The sequence below is a fragment of the Ornithodoros turicata genome, chromosome 2, assembly GCF_037126465.1.
Source record: "Ornithodoros turicata isolate Travis chromosome 2, ASM3712646v1, whole genome shotgun sequence".
NCBI classification, from domain to species: Eukaryota; Metazoa; Arthropoda; class Arachnida; order Ixodida; family Argasidae; genus Ornithodoros; species Ornithodoros turicata.
Genome location: NC_088202.1, coordinates 102,731,993 through 102,752,395, shown reverse-complemented (window position 1 = coordinate 102,752,395; position 20,403 = coordinate 102,731,993). Strand labels below are relative to the sequence as shown.

At 47.3% G+C, this 20,403-nt stretch overlaps 1 protein-coding gene across 5 annotated transcripts in view; it reads right to left on the bottom strand.

The window, feature by feature from the left end:
* Positions 1–1,614: 1,614 nt before the first annotated feature.
* Positions 1,615–20,403, bottom strand: part of LOC135385866 (beta-mannosidase-like) — a 92,305-nt gene continuing 73,516 nt past the window's right edge. For all 5 annotated transcript variants that reach the window (XM_064615437.1, XM_064615435.1, XM_064615439.1 and 2 more), the window contains 4 exons: positions 9,125–9,269; positions 5,670–5,884; positions 3,795–3,986; positions 1,615–2,008 (listed from right to left, as the gene is read on the bottom strand). In XM_064615437.1, coding sequence (XP_064471507.1) covers positions 1,727–2,008; positions 3,795–3,986; positions 5,670–5,884; positions 9,125–9,269 — 834 coding nt within the window. In that variant the 3' untranslated portion in view covers positions 1,615–1,726. The remainder of the gene's footprint in view (positions 2,009–3,794; positions 3,987–5,669; positions 5,885–9,124; positions 9,270–20,403) is intronic.

The following is a 20,403-nucleotide window of genomic DNA, read 5'->3' as shown; positions in this document are numbered from 1 at the left end:
GAAGCCTAACTGCTCGGTATCCAGGTAGCATTGGAGCATATTGTCGGATCAGGGCACGAAACGTGGGTCATTCTTACCGACAGCATGGCATCATTAGATATATTGTCGTCATCTCGAAATTCAATCAGAAATTCATCGAGAGAAATTCAAACAAATCTTAGCCACCGGTCACTACATCATGTTCCAGTGGGTCCCTGGCCACATAGGCCTGTATGGAAACACCCGAGCAGACGCAGTAGCAAGACGCGCTGGGTCTGATGACACTTCGGCCCTGGCGCGTCTGCCGCTTACAGCCTCTACATGCCGTCTACATATTTGCCGTCGCTGTGCCACATGTGCCCCGCAGTTCCGTGCAGAAACTACGGCTTATAACGCATTCCTACCGTCTATCGACCCATTGATGGAGTTTGTCGTCGCTTGCCACGGCAGTCAAAGAAGAATCCCTTCTCCACCGGCTACGGCTCAATTTTGCCCGTACACCCTCGCCTCTCTTGAAAATGGGTCGGTTAAATTCCCTAAACTGCACTGTCTATGGCGTGGAAGCTGACATCCTGTAGTAATACATGTCGGCCTAGATGCGAGTCAAGACTTGTTCTTTTGGGTCTAGAATTAGTACATTAGTACTCTATCGGTTTCAATTGAATGCCATCTGTGCAGGGATTTTCACAGTCACCGAGACCTGTAATAGTACCCGAAATACGTGCCAGAAGAATAAAAGAGAGCCTAAAAAGTCTGCGGATATGGGTGTCTCGCGCCGCAGTCGATTGCGTCACCGTAATGTACCTGGATCCGGTGCCGGTAGTACGCGCAGAGCGGAAGCAGTTATCATTGCTGATCTCTGAAATAAGCTTCCAAATTTGGATTCGCAAGTGTCGGCTGTCCTTCGGTGTCCCAGATGTCTATTTTCCAGGCAGTGAGAGCCCGGCTGCGTGCACATATTGTCCGTGAGCAGTCATTGTTCGGGTCTGTGGAGTGGTGTCGCCGCTGGCTTACCTCAACTCGACTCTTTGATCATGATCAAGGTGAGTGGCATATAAAGTTCTAGTAAGATTAGGTAAGACTGTATACTGCCCCCGTAGCGACCCCGTAGCAGAGTTTCAGGATTGTTCGCATGGTATGGACACGTACAAAAAGCAATCTCCCCCTGGGAGCGTTGTTATCTGATATGTAAGATAGAGTCGATGCAAAAGGGCTACTTCCATAGGTAGTTCTCGTACTTGATCACAATACACACAGAGGGACACCTAACGGAAAGGCGTTGCGTGACGTGACACATGGCAAAGGAGAATCTCCTTTTACGAAGCGGTCCTTTTGGAAAGCTGAGATGGGCGACCTCCCTTTCCTCTGCAAAGGCGTATGGTGTAGCCTCGGACGAAGGGCGATAGGACGACAACACTCTCGATTGCGTGTTTTCATTTTCCAAGTAAGCAGTTACAGTACGTATTTTGAATTCAGGGACCATATTGTTACGTTTACGTACGTGTAGGCTGGTTCTCATGGAGATATCTAGCGCGACATCCTTCGGTTCAGTTTTCAAACGGAACACCAAAGGAATTCGCTCTTGCACCGGCAAGAGCGAATATTTTAACACATTGGAATCTTCTGATATCCTCATTTGTTACACCATGAATATATTTATAGACACATGGGTGAAAAAATTATATCTGTTCAATTTCAGTCTGATGATGCCAACACAACAGCATTTCCACAGAGCACTATAACAATATCATTGCTTCCCGCGCTCTCCGTGTGATGCGCTGGCTGTGGCAGTGTCAGGAAGGGAGACTGCCGTTATCACAGCCCTGAGGTAGTCCGACGTGATACGTTCTTGTGTAAAGAAGTGCAGGCCCATTGTTGGTTCCAACATCACGAATCCGTTGTCCGAGAAGTAGCCAGTGACGCTGTGCGCATCCAGCCAGACAAACAAGGCAATATAATTTGTGGCTAGGGTTAAACTGAAGCTGTTCAAGCCGTTACTCCAGGCGAACGGGCCGCTTACGTTGGTTATCTGAAGAGGAGAAAAGGAATTATCTCTGCACGAGCCGACATTTATGGCGTATTCCAAATACCAAAAAAGCAATCTAACTGTAGAACTAGACGGAAAGATAATGTAAAAGGCGCATATGGCTAATTGCCTTTAAAAATGACAGAACAAAAAGTATATTACTAGTGGTAGATTATTCTGGACGACAGAAAAACAAACATATCTATATCCCCTAACAATAATCGTTCCATGTTTTCTTCCATAACACGGCACCGCTGCACCTCTGCTCATGCAGCGAGTTCTGTGGGCCGTTGTCTCCAGTGGGTCACATCACGGGTCCTCAGATGAGCCTTCGCGCATACAGATCATGCTTGTGTGGAGGACTGTGCATTTTATACTTCCATAACATTTCCAGGTGTCCGCTACTAGGACCCTGGATATGTTCCCGTCAGCGCCCGTTCTGTTCCGCGTGGTATGTAGTCAGAGAGGTCGGGCCCCTACAGCGTCCAGGAAAACGTCTCCACAGCATAAAAACAACGGGTTGTTAACAGTTGCGACATCCCCTTCCCAATAGGCCTTCGTCGGGACTCTATACCTCCCATTATGGGTGGGTGGGTGGATGGGGTGATGTAGGGGGAAGGTGCTGTCAACCTGCTCTGTAGTGGCGGCTCGGTGCACCCAGGGGAGGGAGAAGAGGGGAGAGTGAAAGAGGGAGGTGAGAGATGATTGTCGCACAGGAGAGGGAGGGGTGTGCTAACCCTCTTGCTGTGGGATTGTGTGGTCCAAGAAAACTACCCCCCACAGAAAACATCCGAGCATTCCTCAGTAGTTGGTCATTGGGATGCTCCTCTCTGTACCGCGGTAACCACCAGGATTATTGGAAAAGTTACCCCATCCAGCGTCCCATTATGCCACAGAGGTCGACACTTTATTGGCGGCATGGTGCTGGTGAAAGGGCTCGATAACTATAGTTATAACTATAGGCATGGATAACTATAGTTATGCTTTGACCATACACGAATCGCAGAGCGCAGTCTCTGAAGCATATTTCCGGTGAGAGGTGTGTGTTTAACATAAATGTCAGGGACACATTTATTCTCTCAGTACAGCAGTGCTGCCAGCTAGACGTTTTACCTAGATATTGTGTCAGTGAGAGCTGCTGAACATAGTCTACAACGTTTGGTGAAAATCGGAAGTGTGCGTGTGGGGGATGACGTTCAATAACTAAAAAAAAAAAGAGAAAAAAAGAGTGAAGTTAAGACAGTCTTTACGGACGAAACGAAGGCCAGCAACGCATCCCGTGCTCTCCGACGAATGTGTGTGTAGGACTTTGCGGGTACAGGATGTCTTCCAATGTGATACAGGGGATTGGGAGAGCGCAAGTGTGGAACCCAGTAAAATGTCTTGCCTAGACTGTTCGACGCGTTTCTACTTCTTTTTTGGTGCACTTCGGACATGCGAGAGTGTCCATGGACATGTCCTTGAGACATGTAAATGCTAGATCTACACTCACTATAACACGTGTTCCCAGAAGTGGTGTGCTTTGAAGAAGCCTGTCTCTTTTCGTAGATACTTTTCTTTGTAAGTAGGTGATTATTATTATGACTATTATTACTTATTAGCTATTTCTTTTGAATATGATGAATCGCGGCTCTTACATTGTCCCACACCAAATGACTAACCACACGACATTGCCTGGGCTGTGGTATTTCTCTTTGATAAAGGTCAGTATACTAATGCCTGGTATACGGGTAACCTGATTACCTACCTGATTTAGACAGTATAGCATAAACGTACGCTGTACACTTACTGTAAGTGTGGCATTCCTGAATCCTTGGATATCCTTGGGATCCTCGGGAAGAAGATAATTTGCAGGTCCGAGAGGTCGTTCCATTTTGTCTGTGAGTGTAAACCAGACGAAGCACGTCGCAGAGGTACAGGACGTCATGTTCATAAAGTCAGGTAACCCTGATTCGTACGCTCGGACTGAGCTTTCCCGAGGCTGCAGAAAAGTGAGCAAATTATAATGACCTTTTTTTTTAATTAGCATATAAGTCCTTCAATGCAGACCAACTCCGTTGTGTTTGCGATATGTGGCGTCAGCGCGGGACCTAATTTGTACGTTCAATGACTCTCTAGATAGCACGTCTCCATATATGGATGTATTGACTGCACACATTATTAGGAGAGTTCCACCGATTGGTAAGGCGGTACGCATCAAAGCCTAGGAGAGGTCGACACGCCTGAGAAGCAGTGATTTATCCAGAATCCCAAGCATGTAGGGGTGTTGGAAAAAATTGGGTGGGGGGAGTCATTATTATAGTTACATCATTACAGCTTAATATATCATTACCGACATGTGTCTAAAGCTGAAATTGCAAGGCACCCCCTGTAGGGGGTACACAGGTGAAAAAATTAGAGGGGTGTTAGGGGGGTGTAGGGGGGACTGGATAAATCACTGCTGAAAAGCTTGCTCCCTCAATTTCATCTTTGTGCTGTCAATATTATGTAATAATATCGATAAATACTGGTCCCTACCGTGCTCACGACTCTTATCTTTCCATGAACTGGAGGCGTTTATGAAAACCCAGAAATTCGCACTTTTTCGGGACTTAATTTTAACAATAAAAATAACTGACAATCTTCGTGCGATTGACAGATATGACGTTGAAGTTGCACGCGGAGATTTCCAAATGTCACCCCTGCAACGTTTCACATTGCAATGCACGTCAATTATATGGATCGTCGGCGTGATTAAAAAAAATATCAGGTCATAATGTACGTGTTTAATAGTCGTGGTGATGTCTGTCGCCGAGTGCGACGGCTGATCTCTCTAGCGACCGATTCCCCGTACGTAATCACACGCCGGGGACAGTCTGGTATACGGCTGATGCTGCAAACACAGAATACAGCTTTTTTTTTCTCTCGCTCCGGTGACTACGACAAAGTTACAGTAGCCGACACGTGGTACAATCTGCCGCTTTCTCCGCATCGACCTGCATTGAGAATGAGGATCTCTCCAGCACCCTTGTGCACAGACAGTCACCCGTATAAGGACTCGCGTAGGAGAATACCACCATACCCAAAGGTTGAAGCATGAGGGACCGTGGTTGAAGTGACTGATCACTTGCCTCCCGGGAGCGACGACGACTGTAAGGGGACAGTGCGAAGGTTTTGACCCATTCTGAGATAAGGGTTGTTGTCGACTCTACGGTACGTGTACATGCCAAATGAAAAATTCTGTCCGGTAGATAAACGACTAAATCGAACGGCATGTTCGGATGCAGTTTCGGTTTCACGGTGACGTATGGTGACGTCACAGCACCTTGGTGGACGTCACGAAGGTGTAATACCGAGATAAAGGTGGTAGCGGAATGTTTTGCGATGTGGTAAAACGTAATTCGTAAGTTCCATCTCGAATCGCTTGGCAGGTCAGAAACCGTAAGTTAGTAGTATCGAAAGTGCTTGCTCTAGAATTCAATTCTAAATATCTGGCTATGATTTCAAATGTCTTTTTCATGTTTTTTTTTGTTTTGCACAGTGACTCTGAGTATTATAAGAAAGCATATTTCAAAAACTCCCATATTCGCTTGTAGGGATATACTTGCATAGGACACATTCGTCGGATGTAGAACGCAAAATAAAACAAAAAAGTAATGACAATAAAAAAGAGCCACGTACGTACCACATCCAAAACAACGTTGAACCTGTGGACGGGAGTAAAGTTCCCCCAGGAGTATGAATCAATGTGAAGCACAGCATTTGGAAAATCTTCGCGAAGATCATTAACGACGTAAGCCTGCAGTTCCTTAGTCGAGGAGGTGATAAATGGTACCACAATCAGCGGACTGAAGAACAGGCGAGCGAAATAATGGAGCATCTTCCATTTGCCTCCGTATTCTGCGTAAAACCAAGACAAAAACCTTTTAAATTTCTAGGGCTGAGGTCTAGATCCGTGAAGTCATTCTCAAGCAGCTCTGTTTCCGCGGTTGATATTTGAATGGTATACGTATAAGAACAGTACTATAGATAATGAACACTTCGTGTGTGCATGGGAAATGAACACAAAGTTCTATAACGGTAGATGTAGAACGACGTGTTTCAAGTTTCAATCCACGAAATGGTGCATGCAATGCGTAAAATCTCAGGCGCGGGACTGGGTTACTGTGTTTTCGGGCGTTGGACAACGCGTCAAAAGGACCCAAAAGGTACAAGCCGCAGATGCGCAGTAGTCCAGAGAAATGAAGACCGACATACAGACGTGAAGTTTCCTGCCAGCATCGACGTTGCGTCAACAGTCATTTGCTCAACATGGCTCGGGGATAATGGTACGCCTGATAGGCGAACACACATAATACTTGCAGTCATTAGGCTTTAAAGGGGCTGTGAACTCTACCAAGCTAGCTCGCCGACTGTGTCGGCTCCAAACGGCGATTTTAACTTCTTGGCTGTGACACCTTTTGTATAAATGAATCCGATAGGTCCGTATCTTCACCACATATTATAGCACGCTCCTAGCCAACCATTATCCCGAATGACAATGATGTCATCCCGGATGACATCCCGGATTGTCATTCGAGATGATGGTTGGCTAGAAGCCTGCTATGTGATTAAGTTCATTGTTATCGTTCATCCTGCCTATGCCTCACTTTGAACTCGTCAACTCTCTCCCCCCCCCTTTTTTGGCTATAGTCATGACGATGCCCACTTGAGTGCGGCCAACAATGGCAAGCTACTTCGACCCCCCCCCCCCCTCATTGTTATGAGACGGAGCCCTTTCACCAGCACCACCATCATTGTTAAGAGTATAGAACAGAACGCTATGTGTATCTCCGCGTTGGCGTCTGATTGGGTGCTACAGTTCTTCAAATGACGTAACAATGGATAGAGGTATCAGGATGGCGGATGGCATGAGAACGATTATCTGGATTACCAGATTATCTGGATGACATATACTCGCCTGTATCCGAAAAAATGTGCATTTTTCTATTAACGCTGCACACGTTATGAAGGAGAAGTATTGAACAATAAATAGAATTACGAAACGTAGAAGAACAATATTACACATATTACACCCCTAACTAAGTACCTGCAGATAGGAGTTCTTACCTCCTTTAAGCCAGCAAGCCATCAGTGACAAGCTCAATAAGAGGGCACACATTTTGCTTGCACTGATTAGGCTTCGGCTTGTTTTATCAGTAGCACGTAAAAACATGCGCAGAGATGGATGAACAGATGTTCTGGAAGCGATACACGTTAAAAACAAATGAGCCCAAGACAGAAATAGTTGGGAAAGTAGGAAGTATTTATAGTATTCACAGACGAATAAAATGCATACCAAATGTATACCATATCAAAATATTTTAATTGCGAACTATTCAATTCACGCTATCGCAGGCAATTTAGCTTCAACCTTTTGCATATGCATGCAGGATGTTAAAGTGTCACAGGCATCAACAAAAATGTATACCTCCTCCCCCCCTGAGTTTAACCCAACCATACAGATTCGTATCAAACATGTTCACTTTCAAATCAGACGCGCAATTGCTGAGCTGCACTCAGTTCTCCGACAAGAAGCGAAGCGAGAAGAGCATGGCCCTTGTCCCTCCAGTTTCTCTTTCGATGCGAAGCTCCTTCTAAAACTAGAAGGAAACAGGAAGAGGCGGGCCACCTTCCTTCCGTCGCTTCTTGACGGATAACTGAGCGCGGCAAAGGAATCACGCTTTCCAAGCGACCAATATCGAACTAAGAGTCAAAACGCAGGCTAACTGGTGATACATGATGAAAATGATTAAACCCCGAGAAAAGAAATACACAGACGATTGAGAATGTGTTTCTTGGAGTTGGAGTTGGAATTAGAAAAGAAAAATAGAAATATGTTTGTGTGTGTCTGTGTGTATTCCTTGTCTCAGGGTTTAATCATTTTCATCGATTTCGGACATTTTTTCCAGCTGTTACAATTGTGCTAGGCAGCTTATTTTTGGGCAAATCAGCGATGCGTTTCCTTATTATGACGACAAAAAGTTACTTCTCTTCACTAATTTATTTCAATAAAAATTGGTAAAATTACTTACGCCGCAAATGTAGCACTAGGTAAACACCGTTGGTCACACAATTTTCGAGTGTATTTATAGTATATTTTTGATGGACTTTTTTGACAACAGATAACACACATACATTGGATGATGATGAGGTGGGCGATTCACCGCCGTTGAAGCGGTACACAGCCCTACTGCGCATTGGGAAGGGATGAGGGATGATGATGGGGGAGCATTTTCAGAGAGCCGTCACCAGACCGGTGGAGTGGAAGTGCTCTGCAAGAAGACGAAGGCCTTGCACCTGGTGGGCAGCCTTTGACCACGTTCCGAGGATCTTCGCGAGGTTGAACGGCCGCTTGTCAATACGTTGCATAGAAACTTCCATCAGCGCATGCTCGTGGTGATATTATCCACAAGCCAGGATGACATGGCAGAGGTCGCCGTGCACTCCACAAGTGGGGTAGAGGGAAGACGAGGTGTAGCCGAGACGGTGTTGAAAGGCAGGTGTAAAGGCAACGTTGAGCCTCATGCGGTGAAAGAGCGCAGTAAAGGGGCGCGGTAATCGCGGAGAAAGTACAAGAGAAAGCGTGGGGTCTCCATCCGAGAGAAGAGAGTGAGCTATGTCGTGTTCCACTGAGCCCGCACCTTGGGCGAAAGAGTGTCGAAAGGAGGTGTCTTCGGTCGCCCGAAGACATTATTATCGAGGAAAAAGCAGAAACAACAGATAAATTAGTGATGATGAATGGAAAAATTCGCTACATCAGGTGCGGCCCACTACCCCAAGGCATAATGGACGGAATAAGATGTGTCCTGACGACGAGACGATGAACGACGATGAATCGGGGTTGACAGTCGGTGGACTTTTGTGACACATTAGGTGAACCACCATGGGGGGGGATTGTTCATTTAGCAAAGGTCTAGGCGCTGCAAAGAAGTCACAAACTGGACGAACGTGAACGACACAGCTCACAAAGAAGGACCTTGCATGCCTGTAATAGGGTGACATGACCCTTAGGCTGTACCACACTGCTTAGTGGGTAGAGGTAGGAGTTTTCGAAAATTTCAATTACAGATTTTGAACAATCACACATGAGCGACTTACCAATAGAAGCCCATGACGGTGCTTGCCAGATTGAGTTGAGTTGCCAGAACAGCGCACCCATGTTGTAACCTTGATCACCATATAAGATACTACGTAGATGTCGGAAATACTCCACTCCGGTTTTGATGCCTTGTGCTTGCATGACCTGTGGGGGAAATCGTTTTCGACTGATGTGGAGAAAAACAAAAACGCTGCAACATTAAGGCAGTAAAATTGTCGCCGGTTTACCCTGGTGCACTCTCGCCCATTTTGCGCACACATTTGGACGCGATGTTAGTAGTACGGAATAAAGACTAATAAGAACCACCTCTTTCTAATCCAATTCCAATCCTATTCTAATCCAATTCTAAGGCAAAATCCAGTTCTAATCCAACACAATCTAATTCTAATCCAACACAAGCCAATTCCAAAGCCATCTGATTGGTCGCCTTTAGCTCCGCCCACTTCATGTTGATTGGCCCAGGCTAAGCCTACTGATCGCTGATTGGTCGACTGTAGCTCTGCCCCTTCACGCTGATTGGTCTATGCCAAGCCTACTTATCGCTGATTGGTTGATTGTAGCTCCACCCCTTTATGCTAATGAGGTGGCTTGGCTCCGCCCCTTCACGCTGATCGCTGATTGGCCGCCTTTAGCTCTGCCTCTTTATGCTAATGAGCTGGCTTGGCTCCGCTCCTTAACAGTGATTGGCCCACGCCAAGCCCACTGATCGATGGTTGACCGTAGCTCCGCCCCTTTATGCTAATCAGCTGGCTTGGCTCAATGGGTCGCGCCTTTGTATGCTAATCAGCGGCCCCCTTCACGCGGATTGGTGCATTCGAAACCCACTAATCGATGATTGGCTGGCCTAGCTCTGCGTCTTTATGCTAATGAGCTGGCACTGCTTCACCTGCCTCATGATGATTGGTGCATGCTAAGCCTTTGGCTCTGAATGGCCAATTCTAAGCCTACAGATCGCAGATTGGCTCTGCAGACTTTCTACACTTATAAGCCATCTGACTGGTTGATCCTCATTGGCCCACCGACGGCGGCGCACTCGGCAGCGATCCCGCTGCGGATCTATCTCAGATGTCCAAACTTACTTCGTTAGAGCACCACCAGATGGCGCGACTCAGGTGCATCAATTCCACGTGGTTCCACTTCGAGGCGCCACACGAGCGAGAGAACGTCGTCGAGATGTGTTGCCACATATCGCACTGCTATTTCACCACAAACAAGTTGCGGGACATCATACGCGAAATCTTGGACGAGTACCTGTCGGCTTACGGGGAGCAATCACTGCGCGAGCTTCAGGAACTATGTCAGGAAGAAATAAGATTCCTGGAGACGATCATCAATCGCGCTAGGAGCTATGGTGAAAATAAAGACGCATCACACCTCGCTACACAGTCTGCTCAAGTTATTCCACGATGCGCATGCAGTTCCAGCACCCCGCTCGAATTCTCATCTCCTGCGCGTCCATGTGTGGCAAGACAGCGCTCACGCAGAATATAATGAGACACCTCGAGTTATTTAGTATTGCACGGCAGAAGGTACTCTACATACGAAAGTATGCAGCTGGATGGAAAAATGATTTCGACGACGTGGAGTTTATGGACAGAATACCCACAGATTGGGATGAACAATATCCCACTCTCATAGTTATTGACGATCAAATTACAGAAAAGAGGGTTCTATCCGAGGTAGAGTCGCTGTTTGTGCATGGTGGTCGCCATACGAAGGTGTCTGTGATCCTGATCACACAAGCCTTGTTCTATCACAATGCCGCTTTTCAAACGATATCCCTGAACTCCAGTTATATCGTATTGTTCCGGAACGCTCGGTCCGTGCAACAGATCAAAACCTTCGGACGTCAAGTATTCGGGAAACAGGGGCTCTCCTATTTCGTCGACGCATATAACCAGGCGACGGAGAAGGCGCAGGGTTATTTAGTTGTGGATCTTCACTCACAAACACCTCCGTCCCGTAGCCTGCGATCGGATATTTTACCTCACGAGCGGCAGTTCCTGTTTGCGCCCGCGAAATGACCGACCTTAGAAAACATCTCACGCTCCTCAAAGTGTTGGCTACCAGCAAACCGGCACACAGTGCAGAGTTACTTAAAGAGCTCAGCTGCGACAACATTCGAATCCCTTCGAAAATCTGTCTGAACATTCTACGCGGAAATGTCCCACTTTCGACGGAATTTCATAAAAACTTGAAGAAATACAAAAAAACATCCGCTTCCTCGCTTACAAGTCACTTCATAAGCGCCCCCAGCAGTTGAAGAAATATATTAGGGGACAACGAGGTGGTCCCATTCCCATACCTCCACTGCTCCTCTCAGGGCTCTCAAGTCTCGTGGCGGGAGTCGCCGGGCGAGCGATATTCAAAGCCATCGGTCATGGCTCACAGAATAGAAACAGGTGAAGTCCTGAAATCCAACTATTCGGACGACGTAAAAGTGGGCAAAATACTGGAAGCTCTCTATTACTTGCTCAAGCACGCTCACTATCATCGTCCTCCTCCTCTGGAACCCGTCCATTCGGCACCCAAACCGGAACCCGATCAATTCGATTTTAATCTTCTACCCTCCAGCATTGATAAAGCACGCGCGAAATCTGTGCTAAAAGAATTGAAGAAAGGTTTCACCTGGCAGGCGGATAATGTGCTAGTATATAGGGAATCAACCACTCAAACATTTTGGCCCTTGTGAGCTACTTAGCAGGGGCGTATCTAGGATTTTCCCGAGGGAGGGGGGTCCGCTATGGACAAGTGCCAAGTGCTGGGATTGGTCCATTGAACCCTATGTTCAAATCTGGAATTGAGGGGGAGTCCGGACCCCTGGACCCCCTAGATCCGCGCCTGCTACTTAGCACGTCGTAGAGTGCTCATCAAGAAACCCAGTTGGTACAAAAAAGTATCGAAAATTATAAGCGCTCTGAAAATGCACCAAATTGCTCGCTGGAGCAAATATGGGGCCCTATAGAGAGATCACGGAGAAAGGGTTAGGTGGAGTGGATCGGTACCGGCTTTATCACAAGCTCACAAGCAGAGAAGCCATGGAACAGCTGAAAAAAGAAGATGCTTACACCCTTCACAAGCCAGTGAAGAAAAAATTTAAGTGGCGCTCCATCATCACAACTTACGTGAGGGATTTATATCAGACGGACCTTCTGGATATGGGTAAATATCAGAAATTTAACAAGGGCGACAAGTACATGTTAATGGTCATGGATATGCTATCGAGGTACCTGTACATGGTCCCCATTCGCACAAAGCCCGCAAGACGTAAAGAAAGCTTTCTAACGAGTTTTCCATCATGGAATTTCGAAGAATCTCCTCACCGATCGTGGAAGCAAATTTTGGGGTCCCCCATTCGTCAGTACTTTCAGTCGCTACTGATCACTATACAACACAAAGTGGAACGAAGGCAGGCTCCTGTGAACGCGTACAGAGAACCATTAGAGAAAGAATAGCCAGACATTTCACTAGTACGGGGGAAGTTTAATTATATCAACGCGCTGCCGAAGATAGTGGCTGACTATAACGACTTGGTACATTCCGTCACGGGCAAAAAGCCGAAAAACGTGAATGACGGGAATGAAGTAGCTATGTTCACAAATTGAATCGTAAGACGACCCCGCGCGAGAGCAAGTATAAAGTAGGGGACCAGGCGAGGCTCGCGTTAGATCGCGGCGTGTTCGCCAAAGGCTACGATCAAAGGTGGACGGCCGAAGTGTTCGAGGTGTCGCGAACGAGAAACACCGATCACCCGCAGCGTACATGAAAGATTCGACGGGAAAAGAAATACTGGGATCATTCTACGAGCAGGAATTGCAGCCCGTTCACCATCTTTCCTCGTACGATAAGCGACTCATATTCGGTGATTAGAAAGGAGAAAATTAACGGGGTATTGCACTACTTGGTTCGTTGGCTCGGGTACGCCAATGATCACGATTCTTGGGTGCCCGCCAGCGATGTCAGAAAATGAATTTTCCGTGTATCTGCTCTCGAACGCCAGCATGGACCTGCACCCATCCAACACGCTGAACGACTTCACGATCGCGTTAGATAAGGCGCTACACCTGGATGTACGTTGTTGGTCTAGAGGGATTTTCCTTTCCCAACAGCTTCCTGAACGTGAACCAAGCGCTGGATAACCTGATAACGCTATCAATGGAGAACAGGCAAACAAAACAGCTCACGTTCGAAGATACGGACACACTATTGAATAAAATATTCCCCGAATATGGGATAGAGTGAACGTACGTGGAAGATGACTACGTATTTAAGCTACCATCGCGCGTGCGCTCGGTGAAATTAATCGACAGACCGCTGCATCTTGCTTTTGGAATCGCCGACATCGAAGGAGGTCATTTGGAGGGCGGCAGAGTACACACGGTCCCAAACGTACTACCGCTTGCGGAGGAAGGAGCCGTTATTATGCGAGTTCGTCGCGTGATACTGATCAATAACGAACTGATCGCTAATTACCGACACATTCAACGAATTCTTCAGAGTGACGAACGATAGAGAATCAAGGGTGGAATACAAAGACAACACTTACTCGCTCTCTCTCCCGGTGATTTTCAACTTGTCTACCGGGTTTCTGGACCTCATTCAGGTGAGCACATCCACGTTGAAGGATCCCAAAAGCGCATCACGTGTAATCCCATAGTGAAGACGCACTGCATTCACGTAAACACTCGAGAGACAGAAACGGCGCATTTCACTTCCACCAAATTACTACGAAACACCCGAAGCTCTCGTGAGCGCCGTCAACGAGCGTCTGCAACCCGAGGCTTCCCCCGTGTGCGATGCATGGGCGAGGATGTGTTCCTTGCGAGCTTGTGAGCTTGCGAGCTTGTGAGCTTGCGAGAAAACGTGTCGCTTACATTATCCAATTACTTTGCGTACCTACTGGGTTTCGGCGTGAAAACCGTATTTACCGAAAATGATACGGGTGTCGACGAAGTAAGCATAGATCTTCCCATTAACTGTATTATGATATACATGGATCTCGTCACGCCCTCCGTAGTGGGAAACGGACGTCATCCGATGCTGAAATTAATTCCATTCATTTACGATAGAACGAAAGAGCAACTGAGTTTCAGCTTTCTTCCCGTTCAGTACTTTAAGTTAGTGCAGCACGAAATTTCCTAAATCACCGTCTCTATACGCGACGACACGGGTCGCAAGCTACCGCTACAAAATCGTGGTAGATCGATGCTGACGCTGCACTTTAAGCATGTACACTAAAGTGGTACCAATCTACGGATTCGGCGTTCCGACGGTATACATGTCGCACGTGTACCGGAGGGGAGGCAATTTCTGTTCTCATCTAGGGCGTTTCGCTATGCCACTCTTCAAACGCGTGTCGCCTTCTATAAAAAAGACGGCTGTCGCCGTAGCTAAACGCGTGGCCAAAAATCTGTCGGAGGGAGACTCTTTCCGAAGAGCGCTTAAAAGATCGGCGAAAGATATAGGTCAAGAAATTCTCCGAGATCTCGGAGGGGCCGGACGAAGAAAGAGGAGAAAACCGGACGTCTTCGACAGCATAAATCACGCCGGTTGCTCGGCAACAATTTAGTTGCGAGATGGACACGATAAACGTCGTACATCCCGACACTCCTCTGTTGGATAAATCGGAAACACAATTATTTTCCGTGCCGGGAACGCAATGGCATATACTGAAGGGGGAATACGAGGTATCCTACCTGGTCACTGACATATCGGAAAACAATATTCGCGCTTGTGGACCGGCCGAACAATACAACCTCACACGGGGCGGCAAGACCATCGACCTTGTGTCCAAGATCAACTCGGACATTTTCCTGCAACCTAAGCTACTCATATCGGGAGTGGAAATTAGGCTTGTTTTTTATCAACGCTCCGACGAATTCCGAACTATGAAGACCGATCAGGAGCAGCACACGCATAAAGTGGAAATCATGAGTGCCGCCTTGTACATAAAGAAAATCACTGTGTCTCCCAGCCTATTCGTCGGGCACGAAACGGAATTGCTGCAGCGCAAGGCTCTCTACACACTGGCCGGAAGAGAATTGCGTATTCGTTCGCTACCAGTCTGCAACCTTGATGCATGCCTGGAAGATTTATTTTCAGAGAAGATACCATCTAAGGTGGTGGTTGCATTCCTGCCCACCCTAGCCTATCAGGGAGCATTCAATCGCGACCCGTATCGATTAGTGAACTGCGACATTGAGTCCGCGACACTAACTGTGAACTGGACGCAGCGAATAGACACGTTCGACTTCAACAATAACCTGAATCACCGAAGTTACTTCAACCTCTTGGAGCAACTGTTCGAGAAGCACGTCTCCTACGAACATTGATACGGGCAGCACAGCGTGGTGATGGCAATGATTTAATGGACAGAATGAGAATGGCCGTGCGTGACACGCGCCCGTCCCTGCCGACACCGTCGTAACATTGCCCGCCTCCCCGAGGCGTGACCTCTAGGACACGACAGATAAAGAATGCCATGCTGCCGCGGGCACAATAGGTGATGTAGTCGACAAAGAGCGAGGTGACGGTGTGGTCGATGATGGGAATGGCTCGATTCGGTGACGTTCGAAAGATGGACGGGTGGGCGACGATGGGACGATGGTGGAATGACGCTGTGCTGCCTCAACAGGGTCGGGGCCGAGGGTATCCTCTACTGAGCGCTGTCGTCGCGTCGTCGTTGGGCGTCTTCGGGGTTGGGGGCATCTTCAGGGCTTATTCATTGTCGTCACCGGTCGTCGTCCTCTCTTGTGGTCCTGGGGTCGGGGCTGGGGCGTTGTTGGCCAGAACAACAGAGCTTCGAAGAAGGATAGCCCGCACGTCCACCAAATGATACGAACAGCACAGCGTGGTGATGGCAATGGTTTAATGGACAGAATGAGAATGGCCGTGCATGACACGCGCCCGTTTCTGCCGACACCGTCGTCATAACAATATGACCACTACGTTGGAAACAAGTTCCTTCTGTACAACGACCTGAATCCGTTGACGAATATAATGATGTCTGTTTTCAAAGCCTGTATTCTCCAATGTGTGGTGTGTATTGTTGTATCGTGGCGATATTGTTGGCCAAAGGGAAATCACTGAAGAGCATTGTATCCCTGGTTTCCAATAATCTCACCGCTAATGACCTAAAATCAATAAAGATGCTAGAAAAGTTGTTTGTTGCTTAAAAAAGCGTAGTGTCCTTTATTCTGTATAGCTCCCCACAAAGTATACTCGCTTAGTCAATGAATACGTGTTATAAGCTCCCTATCATTATGATATATATCTCACTTATGATTATGATATAGCTCCCTATCATATCATTCTATCAATATAGCTTCCTATCATACCAGCCTATCTATATAGCTTCCTAATCCATCACAACAACACAACATTTTTTGTCTTAAAATCATAAATACATATATTTTTATTTTACTGATGATTACATATGGGATGCGGGCTTTCGCTAGCCTCGGTGGGATGCGTCACTTTTTTTTCGCGTGAGTAAAGATGATGTCGGGCGACGCGACTCTTTTACCATCCCTGAATCTCTCATTCTTCTCTAGTTTCAGACCTGGTAATTCATGCATTTCTTGCAAATCTTCATCTGTGAGTCGCTTAAAACGACTGGGTAGGTACACCTTTACGCGTTTAGCGTTTTCCATCCGGAGTTCCACGTACACGGCCTCCCTGTACATAGTGTCCGCCTTGCGTAAGTCCAACACGTCGAGCTTTTCGTTCTTCGGAACAATACTCATTTTGTGAATGTCCCCATCACCAGATTTCTTTAGTTTATCCAGCTTCTCGAAAACTGATGTCATATCTCGCTTACTTCTCAGTGCAAACTTCTACAAACACCGAATGAACTGAAAATGAGAACAACTGTTACCTAACTTGCCTCATCTTGAAGACAATAGTAAGACAGACCTTTCTCGTTGTGGGCTTCACCCGGAGTCGACCGACGGATGAACAAGTAGCTTCACGGAACTCAAATGAGTTGTATATATCGCAACTTTTATATAAAGCACCCCTGGAGGGGGCTATTTCTAGGCGCAAGAGTGGTGCGATTTTGCTTACACAGTTACATAGGAACAGCTCGTGATATATGGCGAGCGCGCATGTTAGCTGCGAAGGATTTGGATAACCCCATTTGGAACTTGTTGGAAACCAAGGTGCATAAGTGAACCCTTTGTTTTTGGTTACAGAAAGCTTGTTTCGGCATGCGGAAATGAGAGGGCTATGATGTAATACAGGTGGTCCGCTTTGACGTGGGCTCATAGAGATTTTATTTTCTCGAATTAGACTTGTCTCATCCGGCAGAACAGTTTACGTTTTCAATACGCGAGGCCTCGGTACATGCAGCGTGGCTGCTGAAGCTCCATGACCTCATTTCTTGACAAACATGATTTACAACCTCCAAACCATAGGAGTACGCCGAAGCATGTGAGCTCTGATATAAAACAGATGGTCGCAACGTGTTGGGACATGCACCCTGGCCGCTGAAGCTCCATGACCTCATTTCTCGGAACACATGATTTACGACCTCCAAACCATGGGAGTACACGAGTTTTGATATAAAACAGATGGCCCCAACACGTTGGGACATGCACCCTGGCTGCTGAAGCTCCATGACCTCATTTCTCGGAACACATGATTTACGACCTTCAAACCATGGGAGTACGTGAGTTTTGATATAAAACAGATGGCCCCAACGTGTTGGGACGTGCAGCGTGGTTGCTGAAGCTCCATGACCTAATTTCTCGGAAAACATGATTTACGACCTCCAAACAATGGGTATGCAGAAGCAAGCGAGTTTTGATGTAAAACAGATGGCCCCAACGTGTTGGGACATGCAGCGTGGCTGCTGGTTTATAAGCCGTGGGTGCGCCTCAGGGGGAACAGTCTGCTTCAACTTGCTTGAAAAGTAAGTTATTCTTCTCACTTGTTGCACGTTTCTTACGGTTCCTTTTATTTTCAGCGTCCAGGTGTATATTCTGCTTTTTTGGCCCTCACGATATCGAGGATGAATTGGAAGACGATTCTCGGGACGGCGCACCTGCTACACTATGATGCGATCGCACCCCGACGTGGATATATCCTTCCTGCCCTTCTTCCAGACCGACAGTGCATTTAGAGGTATCGTCAAAAAATTTGTTCTATTGGCATCTGTTCACGATCAGGGAGTAGAGGATTTGCGACAGTATTTAATGACTCATTTTCACGATATGGCTGCTGTATTGAGACCGCAGAGAATATCCTTTAGGTTTTGCATTTGTTCCGATGTTTTAATGATAAAGGAAACTCTGGGGGAGATAATCGCGCACATCGACCACTTTACGGCGTTTGCTCGTGAAGTTCACAGCGACGAACCCATCGCAAATACTTTGATGGACATGATTCAAGAGTCCAACGGGCGCGTCAAAAATTATCTGTGGGAAGGAAGCACCTTCGTGTCTACTGACGTCCAAAACGTTCGAATGTGTATTTCCGCTGTGAAAACAAAAAGAATTGGATGCAATGGGGTACTTCACGCTCATTTGGCTAATCGCCAGAACGTCCTAACGAATGTCCCTTTACCACCGCGTAAGGATGGCGAGTGTTTTAAATACAATACGCTCGCCCTCCTGCACCCGCAGGAAGGAAATAGATGGAGAAAATATGAAAACTACGCAGTGGAGTACTGTTGGTCTAGCCGCTTTTCCGTTTCCTACTCTGATCTGGATGAATTTGAAGACAAATACAAGATATCTGTGTACGTGTACGAGTACAGATCCCGACAAAAGTTTACGGAACACCAGAGCGACGTATTTCTTGATCTCAGCGACACCCTAGCGGCGAACGGGAGTGGACACACTTACTGAGAGGTGCGTCGCATACCCGGTCACCTGTTTGTAAGTCTACCTGCTCGTGTTTGCAGCAACCGTGTCGCTCAGATGACTATACACCACTCCAGTGTTCCGTAAACTTTTGTTGGGACCTGTACGTTGATCGGGGGTGCACGTGTCGCGACCCCCAAAACTGGACTGCGAAAAGAAAGTTCACTTATTAGCTATAGACCAGCATTTTTTTGGAATCAAGTCTCTCGAGCGGCTGTTGCCAAAAAGAAATTACCGTTTCATATGCGAGCATTTCACGCGCTCTTTTAAGGAGGAAAAGAGCGTGACGAAACGTCGCCGCCTGTGCGCGGACGTGAACGAAATCATATTGGAATTTTGCGAACCGGGCAAAAACTTCGTAGAATTTACTAAAATACAGTACAAGCAGCAGTACAACTACGTCGTCGCGTTGGACACGGAGAGCGTACTCGCGCCTAGTGGTGTTGGCATGCAGCGTCACGTCACCTCTGGCTTCTGTGCTGTGCTCGTGGGCACCCACGACTCGAAGGTGATGTGCATCAGGACGCACCACGGTGAGACGCACCAAGAATCCGCGAGGCAGTGCGTGAAAGCTTTGATGGAGATGCAGGACGAGATTATCGTCCTGAACGCCTGCCCCGCCGCTATCGTGCTGAATGATGAGCAACAGGCCCAGCACAGAGCTGCCACCCACTGCGCCACTGTAAACGGGAGTTCGCACAAGATCTACCCCGCGTCCGACATCACGACCATTGCAAGTGATGTACTGCCGGCGAGACAAATTACATCGCGACGCTGTGCAACCCCTGTAACGTGGCGTGCATGACGAGAGGGAAACTGCCCATCATGGTGCACAATCTGGCCTACGATTTGGCCGGAGCGCTGCGGGAATTTCACTTTCTCGGGTAGAAGCGAACTCCCTTCATCGTGGCCAGTTCTATGGAAAAAATTCGATCGTTCGAAATTGGCACCTTCCTATTCAGAGATACCACGCAGTACCTAAATTCGTCACTGGGAGAGCTCGTGGAAACCGTCAAATCCATGCGGGGCACAGAGGCGTTCCAATGCCTGAAGCAGGTATTTGGAGACGACTACGAAATTTTGCTTTGTAAAGGTGTATTCCCGTACAGCCGCGTTAGCTCTTTCGCGGTGCACGACGTATTGGCTCTGCCGGCAAAATCCGCCTTCCGAAACGATCTCACGGGGGAGGATATAAGCGACGAAGACTACCAGTACGTGCTGCACGTATTTGAACGCTTTGAATGCTCGAATCTGAGGGATTATAACGCATTGTACCTGAAAACGGATGCCCTATTACATGCTGACGTAATGCAGCACTTCCGACGCCTGTGCTACGACGCACACGGATTGGAATTGCTTTATTGCATTTCTCTGGCATCCTATTCGTGGCAATGCGCTCTAAATTACACGCAGGC